Source organism: Aedes albopictus, chromosome 3 (genome assembly GCF_035046485.1).
Source record: "Aedes albopictus strain Foshan chromosome 3, AalbF5, whole genome shotgun sequence".
NCBI lineage: Eukaryota > Metazoa > Arthropoda > Insecta > Diptera > Culicidae > Aedes > Aedes albopictus.
In genome coordinates this window covers 202,927,820-202,949,989 of record NC_085138.1, presented here as the reverse complement: position 1 = coordinate 202,949,989, position 22,170 = coordinate 202,927,820, and the positions used below count along the sequence as shown (strand labels likewise).

General features: G+C 37.4%; 1 protein-coding gene across 13 annotated transcripts in view; it reads right to left on the bottom strand.

Annotated features, from left to right (window-relative positions):
- LOC109404983 (PDF receptor) overlaps window positions 1-22,170 on the bottom strand; it is a 140,378-nt gene that overhangs the window by 22,561 nt on the left and 95,647 nt on the right. For 12 of the 13 annotated variants that reach the window (XM_062858606.1, XM_062858612.1, XM_062858607.1 and 9 more), the window contains 6 exons: window positions 8,033-8,245; window positions 5,230-5,337; window positions 3,122-3,285; window positions 2,885-2,988; window positions 2,549-2,708; window positions 1,366-1,586 (listed from right to left, as the gene is read on the bottom strand). In XM_062858606.1, the coding sequence (XP_062714590.1) occupies window positions 1,366-1,586; window positions 2,549-2,708; window positions 2,885-2,988; window positions 3,122-3,285; window positions 5,230-5,337; window positions 8,033-8,138 (863 nt within the window). In that variant the 5' untranslated portion in view covers window positions 8,139-8,245. The remainder of the gene's footprint in view (window positions 1-1,365; window positions 1,587-2,548; window positions 2,709-2,884; window positions 2,989-3,121; window positions 3,286-5,229; window positions 5,338-8,032; window positions 8,246-22,170) is intronic. The other variant, XM_062858611.1, reaches the window with a different exon arrangement.

Here is a 22,170-nt window from a genome sequence, read left to right as displayed (position 1 = left end):
TTGGCAGCAATGTTACGATAGACGGGGATACTTTCGAGGTGGTAGAAGAATTCGTCTACCTCGGTTCCTTGCTAACGACTGACAATAACGTGAGCCGTGAAATACGAAGGCGCATCATCAGTGGAAGTCGTGCCTACTATGGGCTCCAGAAGAAACTGCGGTCAAAAAAAATTCACCCCCGCACCAAATGTACCATGTACAAGACGTTAATAAGACCGGTGGTTCTCTACGGACACGAGACATGGACGATGCTCGAGGAGGACCTGCAAGCACTCGGAGTTTTCGAGCGACGGGTGCTAAGGACGATCTTCGGCGGCGTGCAGGAGAGCGGTGTGTGACGGAGAAGGATGAACCACGAGCTCACTGCACTTTATGGCGAACCCAGCATCCAGAAAGTGGCCAAAGCCGGAAGGATACGATGAGCAGGGCATGTTGCAAGAATGCCGGACAACAACCCTGCAAAGTTGGTGTTTGCTAACCATCCGGTTGGTACAAGAAGGCGTGGAGCGCAGAGAGCACGATGGGCGGACCAGGTGGAGCGTGATCTGGCGAGTGTTGGGCATGACCGACGTTGGAGAGCTGCAGCTGCAAATCGAGTATTATGGCGGCAAATTGTTGATTCAGTATTATCATGAATTTGATGTTAACTAAATAAATGAATGAATAATAAGTAAAAAAGTATCGTATTTGGATAAAAAAAAGTTGAACTAAATATAAAATATATAAATATTGTTTCTTTCTTTGAATGATATTTTAAATTAAATGTTTTTTTTAACATGGTAAAACACTGCAATAATATGTATAGAAAAAGTGTTGTTGATATTGTGATCACAGACAAACAGACGTCTCACTCTACTCACTCCCCAACGTTACGCTTTTTAACGGATTATTCAAATATTCCGTAGTTCGCCAATCGCTCGCTCATGGCGCTCGCATCGTTTTTGCTCCTGTTTGACTACCGCCATCTACTCAGTGGGTTTTCGTACCACAGCAAAATTAGCATTGGGCGATTATGTTTGCGTGACGATGATTTTTATCGCATTTTACTCCAAGTAATACGTCTATTTGTCTGTGTTGTGATCTTGAGTGATTTACGAAAAATGTTAAAAAATATAAAGAAACACAAATCGTCCTTAGCGCATTGATTCTTAAAACCCATTTCACCTATTGGCATGCTACACTAAGTATATATACAGCACAAGGCATAATGATAACTAAAAAAAAATCCCCAACCATAATAGACAGTGATGAATGAGCTACCGTAAAATTGTGATGTCGATGATTTTTGCGGTGCAATGATGTTGATGATGATGAAGGTGATGTGGTTTGCGATGATTCCGATGAAGTACCCACTCGTCTACTCACTTCTGCTGGCCTACGTATTGGGCAGTGGTCACAGCCCAAATGGCGGTCAGTGCCACCGGGCCTCCCCATCCGACCAGTGCGTACAGTGTGTGCGGGAATCGGCCCTGGAACACTGTCACCGTGACCACGTTGTGTAAATATAATCCTTCTATGAACATCCACATGAACATGCAGGTCCTGGCGTACTCCAACAGTATATACGAGGCCTCGCAAAGGTACGGCTGCAAGTCAGGAGGAAAAAAGATGAAACAAGTATGAAAAAATGAGCTTACTCGAACGTTGTGTAGAGCGATATTCTGGAGAGTAATGCATACACATGTTTAGAATACGACGCGAGAATAAATTTGCATCGGATATGCCACCAACCGCCGTTGATAAAGCGTTTCTTTGGTTTCGAGGGTGCACCATTTATCGAACTTTCATGTGTATATGTCGTGCAGCAGTGTGTTTTTAATATTTAGCGGACTTCAGGGCAATAGGACTAGATAGTTTGGATTTTAATTTGCAGGTTCAATTTTATTTTATTTACATAGGGTAACTTGTTAATGTTTTATCTTACATTTTGCCCCTTGAGATTAAACGACGATTCTCAAACAATCTATGCTAATTCCTTTGGAACTCAATTTCGAAGTAAATCCACAATATTTTAATCATTCCAAGTACAGAAAACATTAAAAAAAATAACACAAATCCAACCTTTTTATATATTTTTAGTTATTTGACCATATTGAAGATACGCCCTTTTCAAAACTTGATTGTGATGTTTAAAAATGTACATTAATAGTATATTTTGGCCAAACCAACTACAGAAAACTAACAAATCATCGAAAACATGATGAACATATTTTTGTCCGTCTGCTTGTATGGGAATCTCCCATATTGGAACTGTGTATCATTTCATCCATAAAACTAATGTTACATGGCGACCGTGACAGGACATGCAGAAAACAAATTTTTATGTTATTCAACGAGACAGTACGCTGAACGTACACAACGACAACGTGGAACGCCTTGCGTAACACAAAGTGCAAGAAACGATGTTCACTTATATGAAATTCCATATAAACATCAAATGAGTGAAGTAAATGTTAACGGATTTTACCGAAAATTGAACCGACTGTTGAGTCACCCTAGCGAAGGGCAGTGATTGTACATCTGGAATGTTGGTTGTGGTGCAGCTTACCGTGTTGTCTATGCCATGTCGGGAGCTTTCGTTGCCGTATCCTTTGCTGCCGCTCCGAATAATTGCTTGGTCAATGTACAACGTTAATCTAATTATCACCTGTATTACCATGGCCACGAAGAGGTTTTTGTGAATGCGCGTTCTGTTGTTGCGTAGACTTCTGAAATAGAACGGCAAACACAGATGGAAAACACTTGATTTATTTTGATTGTCAACAGACTGCCATTTTATATCTGTACTATTTGTTTTCACTATAACAACGTTTTGTTTTGTGTAATTAATTTGTTATCATTGTTATTGTTAATAAGTTTAACACAGGGTATAACATGAACTTACCGAAATCTACAAAATATCACCAGCGATATAATGAGCGCTATTAATGAAAGACTGAACCCCACAATTTCGAGTGTTCGAGTTCGTTCGGCAATATCAATTTTGATCTGTAAAAAAAAATAAATAGAAATGTTCCGAACTGTCAGCTGTAATATTCCTAACAGGCATAATACTATAAAACATTGAAAAATGAAATGTACCGTCTGTTTTGTCCGCAGCGAGTACATTTCAATTACTTACATCAGCTTCGTCGTTCCCGCCGGTGCCCGAATACAGTTTCCTAAATAATTGAATGACCTCGGGGCTGTAGCATGGTGTGTAGTTGGTCCATCCTAGCGTAGTTGGCGTAGTTCCAGGTCTACCTTCCCAACGCCCTTCGGCGCTGCATCTCCTTTCGGCAAATTCTGTTGAAAGGGAAAATACGATTGATACCATAAGCATAACAGATAACTAACTGATTTTTGTATTATTCGTCGAAAATGGTGAGATTTTTTTGAATTTTGATCTGAGAATTGACGCGGCGCGTGTGGCCTGCGTAAAAGGACCCGACTATGAAAGATACAGTTGAGACTATGCTATAGCATAAAACATACATCAATTATCGTCAAAAGGTAAATAAAGTCGTTCAGGTTTATTTTTTTTATGTGGAGTATACATTGAGATCAGCGCAGCAGACAATCCCCTGAAAGCCGCCATTACATACATGCAGAATCTGTAGGCAGCTTTGCCGGACGAGGACGAACTTAATAAGGGTATTCTTTTGGATCGATAGAGTACAATTAAAGAGTCATCAACGAGGTAACCATGAGTACCGCCTGGTTTTTAGAAAGGAGTTGAAGTAATAATCGATTCGCCGAGTAATGTAGAGAGATTTCAGAGAAGAAGAACACAGCGTGACCGCGGTCATGCTGCAGCATGGAGCTTGGTAGAACGTCGGACGTTACAAATGGAAACAAAAGCATCAATCCCGGCTCTTGAAAAATCCGCCTGGTAGAAGCGGAGAACGAGGAAATGGAACTAATCTGCCGTTCTCAAGAAACACGGAAGTTCAGAACACCAGAAGCTCAACTTATTCCGAAAGGATTTCGTTCCGCGAGTCGAAACGTTCAGGGATCAGAAAGGGAGCTTCTTAGCGTACCAACGTGAGGTAACCCAACGCCGAAGGCAGATGAAACCAATTCCACAGATAAACAGACATAACACTGGCGAAATTTTACATCGACCGCTCTTTTAACGGTCATTTTAAATCTTCATAATTGTGGCTTTTACAACCAGAGGCGCGCGCATCGTTTTTCTTTGCGTTTGCCGTATCGGCTGACGATATTTCAACGGACGTCAAAGATGACCAGGTGAACAAGCTCTGGAGATGAAGATCTTGTTAGGATTGTCGAGAAGTGTCAGAGCTACATGGCAGTAGAACATAGAAAAATAAAATGTAGAATAGTATAGATAATCAATTTGCCATTCGATTGTCAACTGAAGTTATTTGGTCTCAGGTTCTCGCCACATTTAATCAAAATAATTAAAAATATGCTATAAATCGTTCATAGATATGAGTTTGTAGTACTTTTAGACTAATATTTGCAAACGTTTTCTATCAAGTTCAATAAATATGGAGTATTTAATTTAATTCTCCTAACCTTTTACTGGCAAAAAACGGTTATTGTCCTTTAGCTATCTACCTATATCTGCCCACCTTAATAGTTCTCTCGGAGAAAGTAGAGAAACAATAGTTTTAAGGCATTCCAACTCACTACCCAAGACATAACATTAGATTCACCCGGCTGGCTTTTGGCCGTCGGGATCATTCAGCAAATTACAAGGTACGTAGAGATAGATGCAAAATATGCACAGGATATTCTTGCGGTATGCACTCTTCCCTTGGCATGGCACACTGCGTCCTGTAAGCGGCATATTTGCGTCTGATGTTATATGCTCCATAACCAACCACGGTAAGCCATCCTAGTTAGCTTTGTATTTAAGCAGCTCAGCTACGTTTCCCATTTATTTTAATACTGTTTCCCGGTTTTGTACTTTGCTACAGGGTATACAACAGTGACAGTGGTTTAAAGAGCATTGTTATACTTGTTGCACAATTAGCGGAGTGGGAGCGATATTTTAATCCCTTACATCACACAGTTCAGTTTCACGTTCAATTTGCTTGTTGCATCGTTCGATCTGTTCGAGAGTATTGTTTCCGTATGTTATACAACTCTGCCATCCGCCGCCGCCAGTTAATACCGATTGTAATAATAATTGAATCATAAATAAACGATGTGCTTGGGGAAATGGGTTGCCGAGGTTTGCTGCAGTGTGCTAAAGGGACACCTATTGAGGTATGTACTTACTGGTGGTATCTATACCGTGCCCAGGGGGACACGGTTGACGGATTGCCTTTCCCGCTGGTGTAGGGGGCCAACAAAGGACGTCGTCCCATGTCCAGTTGCAGTAAGGAACTGAAATTTAGAAACAAAAAAAAACACGATTATTATTAGTGTTTTTCAAAAGTACGGTCAGATTTTTTCCCTTTCAAATTTCCCGTTCTTTTCTTACATCTTTTTTACATCTGATTTTTATGGTGCTGGGTTCAATTCATGGTCGTTTCCATCTAATTTTCCTTCTATTTTTTTAAATCTATTTTCTCCACATTCTGTATATGCGCAATTCATGTACACTCCCATTAACAAGTTTAGGCTAAGTCCCTAACATGGTATATTTCAAGCCCATATCTACACCGTCCCATTTTAAATTACCTTTCATTTGAAAAGTATATGTCTCATTTCAAAGATAATCCATAACAATTCTGAATGCCGTCTACAAAATGATATCGCAGATCATCTTCTGTCGTCTTTGACCCAAAATTAATGAGTTTGTGGGAAGTTATCAAGCCGGCTTCCTCGACGGCCGCTCGACAACGGACCAAATCCTCACCGTGCGGCAAATCCTTAAAAAATGCCAATATCAGATCCCAACGCACCACCTGTTTGTACGACAGCATCGACCGCAGAGAACTGTGGAAAATCATGGACGTGAACGGCTTCTCCGGGAAACTCATTAGATTGATCAAAGCGACGATGGCCGCTGTAAGAAGCTGCGTAAGGGTTTCAGGTGATCTGTCTAGTTCATTTGAATCTCGACGGGGACTGCGACAAGGTGATGGGCTTCAATGCCTGCTGTTCAACAACGCCCTGGAAGATATTATGCGACGAGTCGAGCTTAACAGCCGAGGCACGAGTTTCACGAAATCCGGCCAATTTGTCTGCTTTGCGGATGACATGGATATTATTGTCAGAACATTTGGAACGGTGGCAGAACTGTACAACTCACTTTAACGTGAAGTAGCAAAAGTCGGATTCAGGCGGAACCATGAACGACAGGGCAAGCCTAGGTAGTAGTGTTACGATAGACGGGGACACTTTCGAGGTGGTGGAGGAATTCGTCAACCTCTGGTCTTTATTACCGGCAGACATCAACGTTAGCCGCGAAATACGAAGGCCCATCATCAGTGAAAGTTGGGCCTACTATGGGCTCCACAAGAATTCGCGCAGCGGGTGCTCGGGACCATCTTTGGCGGTGTACAGGAGAACGGTATGTGGCGGCGAAGAATGAACCACGAGCTCGCTGCACTCTACGGCGAACCTAGCATCAGGAAGGTAGCAATAGTCAGAAGGATATAATGGACGGGGCATGTTGTGAGGATGTTGGAAAACATCCTTTTTATTATGATTGTAATAGTAATGCTATATGATGAATGAATGGCAAGCAGTGATAAGAAAATTCGTCTTGTTATCAAGTGGAATCTCGTAGCAGATATGCTGTTGACGCAACTTAATGGTAGCGGTTTTACCTTTGATTTTGCAGACAACTACCTAAAGACTACCTAACATTGTGTGCATTGACATCCTTTTTGATCTGATGCAAAGAGTGGTTGAAAGTTGTCGCCAACATAGTCTCAAATGGAGTGACGTGCCTCTTGGTCTAGCCTTCTTATACCAGTGTTAATCAACTTTATTGATGGAAGAAGTAACTCTGTTAGAAATCCTACCTACGTGAAGTTTATTCTTCGTCAGGCAGCTTATTCTAGGATTCATGATCGTCACTTAAGACGACTTGGAACAACCGTTTAGACCTGCTGGCGAAAAGGTCTGATTGAAAATTAACAGTGCAATGCGCTGTTATTAATATACTGTTTGCTACTTTCCCGACAGTAGAGAGTTTGCAGTCCACCCAGCATGAGAGTACGATGTGAACTGCGATGTGTACATTGATTTACTAATGCAAGCAAAGCCATATTACTGAAAATAACTCCAGTGAGTGACGAACTTCACGCTGGTTGGAAAATCAGTTGCTTTCATCAACCCACGTGCCCATGTAATCGAACGCGCGATATCAGAATAAGCTATTTATGTAATGCCGTTCGACGAATGGTTATGAAACATGCTGCTTTCTGTTATGACACATGCCAAAAAAATTGATGCACATTTTTGCTACGAATAGTAGACAGAGTTATAATTCCTCTGCAACATATCGATGCTGTAGTAAGCAGTGAACCCTTACCTATATAAGAACATAGATTTTAAGTTTTAAGTTTTCACCAAAAATGTTAGAAAAATGCATTTGGTTACTCAAATTGATGTACCCCCGTTAGTTGTAGCCGCAACAATTTTTGCGGGCCCCTCGATCATCAATTTGAGTAACCAAATGCATTTTCCTCATTTTTATTGGAGAGTTCTTTCATCAGAAAATCGTCATCTAAAACATTTTTAAAGACAAGGTGTAAATAGTGAGCCGGTCTCAGCAAGAGGTCCTTTTCAACGAGAGAAAACTTGCAAGTATATTCAACTGTACCTGATGATGAACCGAGAATAGATTGCATTTGGTTCACATTTTCACCGCAAATGACTATTTTTGTTTTAATATATTTTTTCATTTATACACTTCAAATTTTGCATAAGCATGTATGTATTGACTTTATTCGCTTGCCCAAAGTGTTTTAAGATTTTTTATCATAAAAGTTTCGAATTTCACGATTGAAATCCCTATTCCGACATTTCCTTTAAACGATTATTAAAATTCCCATATTTACACATGCATGAACTAAACTCTAGAAGCTACGTCCGTCTACATTTATAGTGCTTCTGTGCAACTCACCTGTGTTTGGTATTACAAATTCGTCATATTTAAGTGCACATGAGTCAAGCGTTGTGTTCAAATGTAGCTGCGATGCATCAGTGGATGGACTGGTTGTTGAAATCATGTCGTACCATTACTTTTGGAGGGAAATTAATTTTCACTACTTAACTTTCTGAGTGCTGCTCGCACTGCTACTGGCTACAGTTGATTAAGCCCGTTCATTGTGTCTATCTGGAAATAAAAAGAAAGAGAATATGTTATTTAAAATGTAATTTTGATTTTATCAAACAACGTTCCAAAGTTTCAAATTTTGAGTTTTGTTATAACATTAGAAAGTTAATTCCGTGAAATTTAATACATTCTATCGGCAGATAATAATTATGAAAATAACAATTTTCAAATACATTTAAAAAAGGAAGTATGAGGTTCCTATGCAGATACGCCTTTTTGAAAATGTTACCGAAAATTATGGGTCATTGGAAAAAGAAAATGCCCGCATTTTCTGTATTGTGTAAGCGATTGGTTGTGAATTGAATAAAACTTCTAAAATTTAAAATTTTGGTATGCTATTTTAAATTGATTTTCATGAAATTTAGAATAATTGAACAATTCTGTGGCATATTTTCTTTAAAATATATTTATTTATTTTCTCGATTTGAGAAGGAAAAATATACAGGGGATGGCCAAAATGTTTGGGATTGGCAACTTTTTTTCTTTCACAAAAAAGTTCAACATGCTGTAACTTTTCATAGAGTGCATCAAATATTCTCAAATTTCGACCGTTTGTCAACCTATTGTATGTGCATCAGTGGTACAAATTTGAGCTCGATTGGTTAATCTTTCGCAAAGTTATAACCGTTCTGGTAAAACACTATTTTTGAGACTATCAATTTTTGAACTCTCATATCTCGGAGACCAGTAAACCGAATTGAATGAAATTTTGAGCAATTATCAACAATATAATAATGCTTAAAAAATCATCAAAACAAGGGTACTTTTTAAACGTTGAAAAAAGTTATGAAAGATTGACAATTTTGAATCTTTTTCGAAAAAAAAATATTTTTTTACATCAATGTCATTTTTTTTGATATCCAAAGATTTTCTACTTCTGTTCAGAAGATATCTATAATAAGATATATTAGAGCCTATTTGGATTAAAGGAATAACATGTTTAGTAATTTTTGAGCAGTATTGTAAGTTTTACTCATTTTCCTCTATATGGGTGAAAATGTCAAACCATCATAACTTTTTTCAACGTTTAATAAGTACCCATGTTTTGATGGATTTTCAAGCTTTATTATATTGTTGATAATCGCTCAAAATTTCATTCAATTCGGTTCACTGGTCTCCGATATATGAGAGTTCAAAAATTGATAGTCTTAAAAATAGTGTTTTACCAGAACGGTTATAACTTTGTGAAAGATTAATCAATCGAGCTCAAATTTGTACCATTGATGCACATATAATAGGTTGACAAACGGTCAAAATTTGAGAATATTTGATGCACTCTATGAAAAGTTACAGCATGTTGAACTTTTTTGTGAAAGAAAAAAAGTTGCCTATCCCAAACATTTTGGCCATCCCCTGTATATCGCAGTTATGAACAATTGAATTTTGCAATGCATCAACCTAGCACAGCCCTATACCACCGAAATCAAATTAGTATACCCCCTGCTCGATTAATTACGCAAACGAAATATGATCGCACCGATAGATCGCAACGCACATAATAAATTTGAACTGTTCAAACTGTTGTTGGCTATGTATATCTGGCTGAACTATTTGAACAGTTTGAAACAGTTTAATCCTTTGGTTTCGGCTGTGATGTTCGTTGAAATGCTTGAAGTTCAAGAACTAAAACAATACTCTAAGAGATGTACACTGTGGTGCATAATTGATCGGACAAACGCCGATTTTCATACAAAATGGCCAAGTTTGAGATGCTGTAACTATAGTTTGCTTTGGTGGATTGAGCTCAATTTTTGACATGGAACTACGAATATGCTGAATTTTGTGTATACAAAGTATAAAATGTTTTCGTTCACAGGTCTGGGCGTGGCAAGGCGTTGAAAATATTGCAAAAGTGATCGGACAGGGGTACCCCTTTGATTTACACGCGTGCCGCTGTCCGATCACTTTTGCAATATTTTCAACGCCTTGCCACGCCCAGACCTGTGAACGAAAACATTTTATACTTTGTATACACAAAATTCAGCATATTCGTAGTTCCATGTCAAAAATTGAGCTCAATCCACCAAAGCAAACTATAGTTACAGCATCTCAAACTTGGCCATTTTGTATGAAAATCGGCGTTTGTCCGATCAATTATGCACCACAGTGTATGTTTATTTAAATTCCAATTGTCAATTTTACGAAACACTATTTTTTGTTTTTATGTATGTACGTGTATTTTATATAATGCTATTTTAACGCTTTGAAAAACAGTAGTTTTTTTTTCATAAAAAGTCACATCAGAGGAAAAGTTTTGGCATCCGTTGCATGCTAGTGTCGTGCTTCCTCAAAGAGCGTAATAGCTTATTATGCTATATTCATATTTTTTTTGTACCAACAGAACTAGGATGAAACACTGAGTATTATGTTTTGTAGGTTTACCCAAGAGCTTTCATTTGATATGCCGCAGATGCGTCAACTTAAAAATTTTCGTAAAAAAATAGTTATTTATGTAACGAGTTGCAAAAAGTTGATTTTTTCAGCACGAGTCGTACATTTATCCAACAAGGCTTGCTGAGTAGGATATTTACGAAGAGTGCTGAAAAAATCGAGTTTTGCAACGAGTAACATACAAAATTTTATGCATTTTTTTCCTTATGCAACTCATTTGAGTTGCATAATGTTCATAATGTAACTGAAATGAGAAGCATAGTCAAATTTATGATACCATTTCAGTTGCATAATGAGTTAAATAAAATAGAAATTATGATACTGAATTGCGTAAAATATATTTTAACGGGATGTATTTTACCTCACTCTTTGAGCAGTCTTGTGGCACGTGTTATGTCAGCATTGAAAAGATAATTTTGAAAATATATCACAAATGCAAATTTTTACTTTCTCATAAGGAGAAATTAATGTTGAATAAATGTAAACTACTATATGACTAGCTTGAGTTAACGGATTTATACACTCCCGATCAAAAGTTTAGGGCCACCCCCTCAAAAACATGTCATTTTTTAGGCCTATATCTCCGCCAATTTGCGTCTGATTTTAAAACCCAAGATTGCATTCAAAGGATAATGAGTCAAATAAACTTTGAACATGATTTAGATGAAACTTTTTCAAATATATTTGTATGTAGACTTACGCTGAAGCTGTCAAATTTTCTAAATATAAACTTACGACAGTGTCGCTGGAAATTGGGTTGACCAAATTTTAAGATGAGAGCGGTAATATTTTAAAATTTAGAATAAAAGTTATTTAGTAAATTTGTGGAGCCTCGTAGCCGTGCGGTTAGGGTCACCAAGCTTCTAATCGCACCACACTGTGGGGTGAGGGTTCGATTCCCGCTCTGGGCGATGAAACTTTTCGTGAGAATAGTTTCTTCTCCGTATCCACTGGTGCATGTTCCGTGTGTCCGTTGTCTAATGTTAAAGTATCGTTCAGTCTGTACAGCCGCTGGCTGAAGACGGTGTCCGTGTCTTTTTTTTTTTTTTAAATTAACTTTTGATGTCAACGACCAAAAGTTTAGGGTCACCCCTTAAAATAGTGTATAGACCAAAAGTTTGGGGTCGCTTTCGTAAAACATGGAAACATGATTTGTTGATTTCTCCTCTTCCATCCAATTTCAATTCTTCTCGGCTTATTTTCAACATAATGAATGAAACTTACTGCAAAGAAAATTAACCACACATATTTGATAAAATTTACATACTTAAACTTAACGTAAAATTGCCTTTTTTAATGGGTTGAATACTTTAAATTAAAGGCATCAGACATATTCCACGTACCGCTACGCCAAGGGTGTAAGTTTCCAACTGTAATTTTGGTATCAAACATTCCAGTATATGTAAATCGACAAATTCAAACTTATGAAAGAATATGTTTCACTCAAAATATGGTTGCTAACGTTCTTGAATAGTTATGTGAAATACATGCATTTTACGTTAAGAAAAATGAGTTTTATTTTACTGTTTTCTCTAAATGCACCTTGTTACATGTAAAGGCATTAAAACAAAAAACTACTTAATGGAAAAGTTGTACAATTATTAACGTTGAAGCATTCGTCATTAAAATCATCGTCATCATCAAACATTTGAAAGCAGTTTTTTCATTCAAATCAAACAATTTTGCAACGAAAATGGATTCACTGCATTCTACATGAGGAATGCAATACAGTGAATACATTTTCGTGGTCATTGTTTTGAGTCACAACGAAAAAACTGCTTTTCTATTTCCGAAAAATGATGACGAATGCTTGAGCCTTAATATTTTAATATATAGAGGGACTTTTCTTTTTTTTCTTTTTCGCTATCAATGGTAGGAAAACCTCCGATATTGATAGGCTGACTGCGATCCAAATCAGCGTGTGCTCTATTTAGTCTCCGTCGCTTTCTTTTTTCGACAAGAATTCCATGACATTCATTTGGCCCCTTAGCGTGTCATCGCAAAATGGCTTCTTCAAAATCATGGACCGAAATCAACTTTACACAACATTGCACCAATACATATTTGTAAAAAATCGACACTTATCTTATTCTATAAAATAATCAATTTCACGCGAGATATTCGGCATAAAAAAGGAATCACACTACTTCAAATACAATCCTCTTTACAAGTAATCACGATTATTAAGCATTAGTTCACTCAAAAGTAGAAATTTTTAACGATTTGTTTCGACCGCACTAAAATGTGGTTGGCGGTGTTTACCACCCACCGCAGTACCAACGACGACGACGGCAGCGCGGTGATGTCTTTTGGCGCGCACAATCATCGATCATTGCACGCAGTGATGTCGATCCTGCTGGCCAAAGCATCAATGAAATTGATCGAAATGAATTTAAAAATCCAGTCAAACACATTGGTTATGCGTCATAAAATGAATAATAATTTGTGGGGTGATTATTTTTTAACTTTTTTACCACAATTGTTAGTGAAATAAGCAAAGCATTATAATTTATGAAATCTTCACCAAGCGGTCCGCCAGCACTGCTGTTGCAGCAAACATAAACAGTGAGAGAGCGTACCAAAATAATTCGATCATTTCTAGCTTGCTACATAAAAAATTTAACATTTTTCGTGACATTTGGATATGTTTCCTTGTTATTCATTGAAGTAGAGTAGTTTACTGCTTGAGTTGCTTTCAAATGATTCATATTCTCGAAATGTTTACATTGGAGGTACCGAGACAAAGAAGTGCTATTTTTGTTTGTTTGTTTATGGAATTGGTATAGAAAGGCTACACAACTACTATCGTGCTTGATGATTGTTTGGAATAAGAATCAAATAAGAAGAGCAAAATTTGAGCTGACACGCTAAGGGGCCTTAAACTTGAGATTTAGCTAAAACCACCGAAATGTCAGTTCAGTTGCAATCAGCCATTCCATAGAAAAACGATATAGTGCATCTCCGATTGTCGTGAAACTTGTTGGGCTTGTAGTTCTTCGGAAATAATTAGACCCGTATTTTTTTTATTTCGTCATTAGGGTGACCAATTTTCATATAGGGTGGTCCAAAAAATTAGGGTTTTTCAAAACTAATTTTTTTCAAAAAATCGTAACTTTTGAACCATTTGACCGATTTTAAACTACTTTTTTTGTTTGAAAGCTATTGAATTGTAGTTTTCAGGAAAAATACGTTAAAGGGGCTAAAATGTAAAGAGTACTATAAAATATGCAAATATATTAGTTTTTCCACGTTTTCATGGTCTCGGGACCAAAGAGGTGCCCTGGTTTTATATTTTTATCAGAAAATTTGGCGTAACATATCAAAAAATCAGAGATGTATGTTTTTTAGTTTTTAAGATATGGTTTTTTGAAAATAAAAGGTCAAATTTTCCCATACAAGACACTTTTTTAAATTTAATTATATTTTGATTCCTTATAATATTATGGATACCAAAACCACCAGGAATCACTTTAAAAAGCAATACTATGCATAGTTTTATGAGAATTTGCAATTTCAAGCAATTTTAGAGTAACTAGTACTAAAATATATGACTCTCGATAATCAAAAAATCATATCTCAAAAACAAAACAACATACATTTCTGATTTTTTGATATGTTACGCCAAATTTCCTGAATTTTCTGATAAAAATATAAAACCAGGGTACCTCTTTGGTCCCGAGACCACGAAAACGTGAAAAAACTAATATATTTGCATATTTTATAGTACTCTTTACATTTTAGCCCTTTTTGATAGCGATCTTGAGTGCGATCAATATCGTTTCCTGTCATTGTCTTTCTGATTCTGATGCAGTGATAGTAAAGGTGATGCAATATCAGCAGTATACAGGCAAGATTGATATTACGCAGCTTTGGTCATAAAAACTTCACGAAAAGTGTAACTTAGATGGACCTACGTAATATGAAGTTTTTTTTTAAGTGAACTGTAATTGTAGACCACTCGCAATTAATTTTGCCCGAAAATTAACAGTACTTGTAAACATTATTATTTTTCATGTGAGAATGGTATGAAATAGCATTTCAGCAAAAAAATCTCGATTCTGCTATACTTTTTTATATTTCATTTTGAGAATTAAACCAATTTGGCATAGGTACTCTAATCGCCTGTAGTACATATATTTCAAGGGACCACCTTGCGCGAATAGTCGATTGTTTGCTTTTGCAAGCAAAAGCGCGACAATCTGTATGGCATGATTCAAATTCAAAACGTCATATTACTTATCAAAGTAAATCCTGACCCAACGATACCTTTCCTACTAACAGCCCCTTCTGCAGCCTTTGGTGGAAATGTGCGGTAAACGTCAACTTTCACATAACAAAGGTTGCTACAAATATTTCTTCCATCATTCAACCTGACTGCGAGGACGTGGCCGGCGCCGGTATTGTATCGTTAAAAAGAGTCTCTAAAGCGTACGCAGTGAGAATGGATGACCACTCCCAGTCAATTATACAGTTGATTCATTGTGCAACTATCATTGTTTCGGGTCAATCACGGAGTAGCAACCATAGATATGTGCAGTCCGTCTGAGCTAAGCGAAGCTAAGTACATATAGAGCATCAAAATAAACGAAAACAATAAATCACAGCATCGAAGCAACTTTTTTTTTAGTCTACTGCATAACATAGAAGCAACTGTCTTTCCATGTTTCTTCCTAATTAAAATATAGGTATCTAGGTCGTTAAACCCTAGGTTGCACCACAACATGTAACAATGAAAATGTTTAAGTTTTGAAATAGTTACCTGTTTGAAATTACCACCATTTTTGAATTTATGGTTCACCGTAATTGGGCAGACTATACAGGTGCAAATATGTCTCATAAATCTCTGTATCGTGATTTCAGGTGAATTTGATCGATGTGGGATACCTTTTTATTCCCCAAAAAACGCCAAAAATTAAGCTTTAACTTTAAAATTTATCGTATAATTCAGGGTGGTTTGAGACCGGTTTTGAGTTCAACAAGTTTTAGTCAGCACATCATGACAAAGAGAACAAAGCTGCCGAAAATACACTAACTTCGCCTATATTACAATTAGTTATTATACAACATTTATATCAACATGTGATTAAATAAGGTATAATATAAGTATCAAAGATGTGTAACATAATTATTACACAATGAGTTATAAGTATCAATCATAACAAATCGATTTTGTTAGATTTTTGTTATGATCTTCTGGTCCGGAAGGAATGGATATATAAAGAAGCAAATGCTTGGGGAACGACAAGTCAAACTGACATTCAACAGAGACCCAGGAAAAAAACATCAGCTTCATGGAAGGCCTCTCACGCGTTAGCTTTTGGCATCCAGTATAAAGAATCTGGATGCTGTCTATAACCGCATATCAGTAACATTTGACTCAATTAGGCACTTTTCAATAATAAACCCATCTGGCAGTTTAAAGGTTTAAATTGGACACACATTCAAGTTAAATACATTCAACAAATTGGAAAAAAAAAAACGTACGACTCTTTTTCTTTAATTCCCATAAGAAAGGCGAACTTCCCTTGCTCAATCAGGAAGAAAACTTTTCCCAACTTAATCCGCCTTCCACGTATAAGCCGTCGCCTTTCTAAACGACATAGTTCCATACTAGTCAGGTCTCAGAAAAGACCTCCTGCTTTCCGTGACACTACTGCTGTGGCCACGGCACAACTGCAAATCAATATGGGGACAAGGGTGATTTCAATAGCGTCTCATCTAGTATGCACGCGTCCTAAAGTGGCTTTTGTTCAATCCGCCGATGATGGTTTCTCTACTGCTTCTGTACTGCTGCATGCTTCAATCTTGTGCAGACAGACGTAACAGTAAGGAAAATTTAAAATCCAAAACAAAATGAAGAAATCATAAATGTCTTAAAGAATGAACGTCTCAATGAACTGCAATTTCAACCATAAATATATCTCAGATTCACACCTTATCGTGCTCTTCCCAAGACAGCTGTAGACATGCAGAATATTTCTCTGCATCTAGCAACGATGGTTGTCAAACTAAGATTTTTTTTCCCATAATCACAAACCAGCCCTAGGGGAATGCAATATGTAGTAAAAAATATGTGAATCCGTTTGTGGCATTGTGACTTCAAAACACCAATCCATTTTTATCTATTTATAGGGTGACGATGGGTATTATCGGCAGGTTTGTTCTCTTCGTCATGGGGGGTTTCTGTAGGCCGAATTGCCTGAAATTTTGGCATGAAACTCAGCTTGGTTGGGAAGGATTGGAGGCCAACTCTGAGACCTACAGGTTAAAAAAAACATGACGAAGAGAACAAAACTGCCGAGAATACGTGAGTTCCCCTATATAAGAAAGAAGGCAGAAAAAGTATGATTCCCATCTAAGATGAATAAAATCATCAATTTTACGAAATCGTTGCAGTTCAGAAGACGAGCTTATATCAGACTTCTTCTGAAAAATGGACCAAACTGTTTCTTCTGTTTGTCTATGCTATATAACAATGTGCGGATCGCCAACATCTACCGCACATCGCATCGCCAGACAAGACCAAGCAACAGTAGTGACAGCTACGAGCAGCTTGACGGGCAAAGAAATCGCAAAGAAAGGCACAAGTATCTTAAAGAGGATAATGAAAATGAAGCACAGTGACAGGAAAATGGCTAAATCAGGACTTTTGAAGTATTGTTTCAAGTGGGAAGAACAGTTGCCAGTGCCATGAATGGCGGCCGTACCAAAGGATATCGAATATCTTTTCCGGCTTTTACTTGGGAGGTTGGCAGTGAAAGTTGCAATCGTATTTCTTTTGTGACTTTCGGAGTATCAACCTGTCTTGTAGGTACCATCGTGCTGATAGAAATTATGAATGAATTTCGAAATGGCTTATTAATTGTATTATTTTTTATTTCAATATTTTAAAACCTAAACTAAAATGTGAAGAGGTGTGGAGGTAGCATAGCATCCCGGGTAAAGGGGATTGATTACAAACAAATAACTAAAGAATAACTTATTTTAAAACTTGTAATTGACGAGTTATTATTGAATAGTGTAATAACATAACAATAAGAAATGTTACTATCATACTATCCTGCCACAATATCAAAACAATAACATAATTTACCATAATATTATAATAATATGTTAATATTTTGACATTCTTTTTGCTATTATTTTGTTGTAACAATGGCAAAATCAGTTATTCTTTAGTTTTTATGCCATAGAAATTTAGTTATTATTTTTGTTATTTTAACTCTTTCAAACAAACTAATAGCAAATTTTGCCATTCAAACATTCTATTTTTATGGTAAATTTGCCCTCCATTTGCCATTTCGCTCTACTCGAGATTGTACCGTTGTTCGGTTTTATTATTAGTTTACCCATATTTTGATGTTCATTTGGTCCAGTTTTCTTTTATTTTTAACGTTGAAGCATTCGTCATTAAAATCATCGTCATCATCAAACATTTGAAAGCAGTTTTTTCATTCAAATCAAACAATTTTGCAACGAAAATGGATTCACTGCATTCTACATGAGGAATGCAATACAGTGAATACATTTTCGTGGTCATTGTTTTGAGTCACAACGAAAAAACTGCTTTTCTATTTCCGAAAAATGATGACGAATGCTTGAGCCTTAAGGAGAAACTTCAGAGGATACATATATGGCTGCCATAATGGCCGACTTGAACCCTTACTCACGATTTCAAGAGCACCAATCTTGAAAATTCGTAAACGAATGCGCTTGATTTGGAAAAGCTGCCTCTTTTTGCAAGTGAGCAAAGCCAGGATTAACAAGTGCGGCTTGGTTCGACGCTTCGTTCGTCTGATTTGTGCCTCTAAAGTTTGTATGCAAAATTTCAATGGGATTTCTTGATGTTTCACCTTAACCGATTTCGATAAAAAATGACACAACAACAAATGCATCGGTTAGTCAAATTGTACAACTGGTTTCGGCGTAGATACAAATTCTGGAAATGCACGTGGTTTAGGTAGCATGTCGTCTCCGATTTTTTTGTATTTGTATTTATTTATATATCCATCTGATCTTAATGATCTCAATGAAAACTTAAAACTAGATCACACATCACAAACATATCGAAATACATACATACACATGTTGAAATTTCAGCTAGACTACTTCCTATGATCAAACAATTATAAACAAATTTTCATCACAAACCATACATACATCGCACAAATCAAAACTCAAAAATATAGCAAAGGTAAAACTTTAAGGCATATCATTGGTAAAACATGTTAAGGCCTCCATGTATCGTTGTGTCGATTGATAAACTCGCGGAATCTAACTCTTTGAGGCCAAGTTGAACCATTCATAGCTTTAACTCTTTGATCCTCATTCAAAACAACTTTAAAAGACACATAATCGAGCTTAGAGTAATCAATCCCTTTCGAAACTAATCGTTTTACATCTAATCCATGCGTATTATTAAGGTCAAGACTACGAGATATCATCAATTCAATTTCATGGTCTGTCACATTAGGATCGATATTTGTGAGAAATAATTCAAACGTGCTTTCAACGTTCTCCTGCAAATGCTGTTCATCAGTTTCGCAAACATCCACATGTGTGTATTCTGAAGAATCGGATCCTCCACGGGGGCTAGGTGACGACGATATAGGAGTAGAATGGCGATGTACATTCTTTTCTGGTGCAGGTAGTTTTACGGTCATTGCTGCTAACGTGTCCAAAATCGCTCCCACTTTTGCTTTCAATTCCGTGATCTCGTCGTGCACTGATCGGTTTTCGTTAGCATCTCGAGTCGGCTCTCGGCGATCACGGTATTCACAGAAGTCAGCCATGCAGCAGTCACACATCCAAATAACATTATTTGCTAGTGCATTCCATTGGTCTTCGTCCAAACCAACACATGCTACATGGAAGTGTTTGGAACATTTGCCTTCACACACAGCGTACATTTCGTTTTTGTTGATGGTCTGCAAACACTTTTGGCAATCCATGACGAGTAGCAAATACAATGACGAACTGGTGGTAATCAACGGTCGTATACGGCAGTGATCAAGAGTTTATAATCGAAATTTAGGCAACTAATTCAACAGTTAAACGATGTCTATGGATTAAGTCTTGAAGCACACATAAGAGTAAATACGTTGCGCAGCACTTCCAGATTTTTAAGCATTGAGATGAACGAAAATTATGCGTTCAATGACGGATACACAGCAAGCACGTTATTCAGCGATCACAACACGACACAATGGTTTCTTATCGGAACAATTGCAACAAATGATTGATGCAATGTTCAAAACTCAAACTATGGCTGAAGTATTCCAGGTTGGAGTAAAATTTTCTAACGTTTTGGTAATGGATCCAAATAAATTTTTAAACATTTTAAATAGCAGTGCTCGTTCTTTAGATGGCAAAGAGGATGAGCTATTCAACTTTTTAACAATAAATAATGTTCATATTGCAATGCAGTGGCATACGTGGGACCGCTCATAACTTGCTAACGGAAGGTCCGATTTTGGTCGTCTTAGTTTTGTTCTGTTAGTTTTCACCCAAGGAAGGTTTATGAGGCCAAAAACATGGAAAAATTGAGAGTTTTCGAAAATCTATTTTCTATAACTTGATCACTGGGGACTTGGCCTTGCTAGAATTTTAAAACGTCAAAAAACGCAGTAGGTAAGACAAAGTTTGCCGGGTACAGCTAGTCAAGGATGGAAATCTAGTGATCATGATAGGGTCCCAAATGTGTCGTGGTTGGTAGGTATCGAGCGATCATAGCAACAACGATAGAATTTTGTCGTCAAGCATTCATAACAAACCATGCTCCGCGAATAATGAATCGATCGGCATGTTCGGCCGTGATGCGATCGTTATCATGCAGTCGAAATGATAAATTTCGATTATCGGTCACTTTTGTGCATTTTTATTGCTGAAGCTTCACGATCTGCATATGAATGTATTATTCCTGATTATGAATTTGGATTCCGGCTGCAAAAGTGGCCATAATCGTGATGAATAGTGTTTATCGTGACTTGTAACATGATCCGATAACGATAGATCCCGCGATGAAGCGTACATCAGATGCACAGACAAACAGACGTCTCACTCTACTCACTTCCCATCGTTTCACTTTTTAATGGATTATTCAAATATTCCGTAGTTCGCAAATCGCTCGCTCATGGCGCTCGCATCGTTTTTGCTCCTGTTTGACGTTTGCTCACTACCGCCATCTACTCAGTAGGTTTGCGTACCACAGCATAATTAGCATTGGGCGATTATGTTTGCGTGACGATGATTTTTATCGCATTTTCTTCCAAGTGACACGTCTGTTTGTCTGTGTCAGATGCTTTGATTGTTCTATGATATGAGCATAGTGCGAGGGTGTCGCATCATGCTACCACAAGAGATAAGGCTATCTTTGATTGTTCGTATGGTGTATCATTTATCGTTAGAAGTGATTTTCTTCCATCCTTGCAGCTAGTCATTACTAAAAATATTTTTTAAATCCTGAGTCTTCAATAAAAAAAACCCACAATATTTTATTTATAGAAATGTTCGCCCAGATGGGGCATATGCAGGAGATGCTATCATCATGCACACCATTTTTATCATCATTTGCAAGTTTTTGAAACTTTGGGTGTTTCTGTTGAAACAAGTCTTAGTCAACATACTTTCATTGCGACCTACTTGCCTTTTCAATGCACAGCCCAGCAGATAGATTTTCTTAAATCCGATTTGCGAAAATGGACTCGCAATAGGACCAAACTATTCATAATTACACTCAGGCAAATGAACCTAAGATTATCTTAAGGTCTAACTTATGAAATGGCCTTTAAACAATTCATAACGGCTAGAACGATTTTCATAAGGTCGTGACGCAGAATCGACTCACAGTTTGGCTCTTATACACATTTAGCAACACGATATTCTCAAGCGTCGATAGCCGCGTGGGTTGGGCACGAGCTCAGTGATCTCGACGTTAATGGATCGATTCCAGTCTGCATCATTTTGCGATTTTCTGCTCTTTTCATAAGTTTATCTTATGTAATTAGGTCATAATAAGCATGTTCAATTTTCGATTTGTGTGGCTTCGTGGTCGTGCGGCTAAGGTCACCAAGCCTTTAGTCGCATCGTGCTAAGGAGCGCGGGTTCGATTCCCGCCGCAGCTGTCAGGAAAAGATTTCGGCTGTGCCACTGGGCGTTGCATGCTAGTCCGTTGTCTAGTGTCGTGCTTCCTTCAAAGAGCAAATAGCTCACTGGAAGCATTGAACGTGTCCGTGTCTTTTTTCTTTTTTCGATTTTCATAAGGTATTCTTATGGCATCCATATTTTACAGTTATGGCTAAATTTCATAAGGTTTTTTGATGAATTTCGGTAGTTTACTTCGCTGAGTGTAGTGTTTTTAATGTGAAACAGCGTTCGTGGAATAATCTTCAGTTAAAGTGCTCCGCAGGATATTTTTCTAAACAATATCCTGACAGCCCCACTTGTTTTCTTCTGCGAGAAATCTCTCAACAATTGATTTGATCTTAACAGACTCGAATCAGCATTGTAGCCAATTGCTTACTCGTGCTGACTTC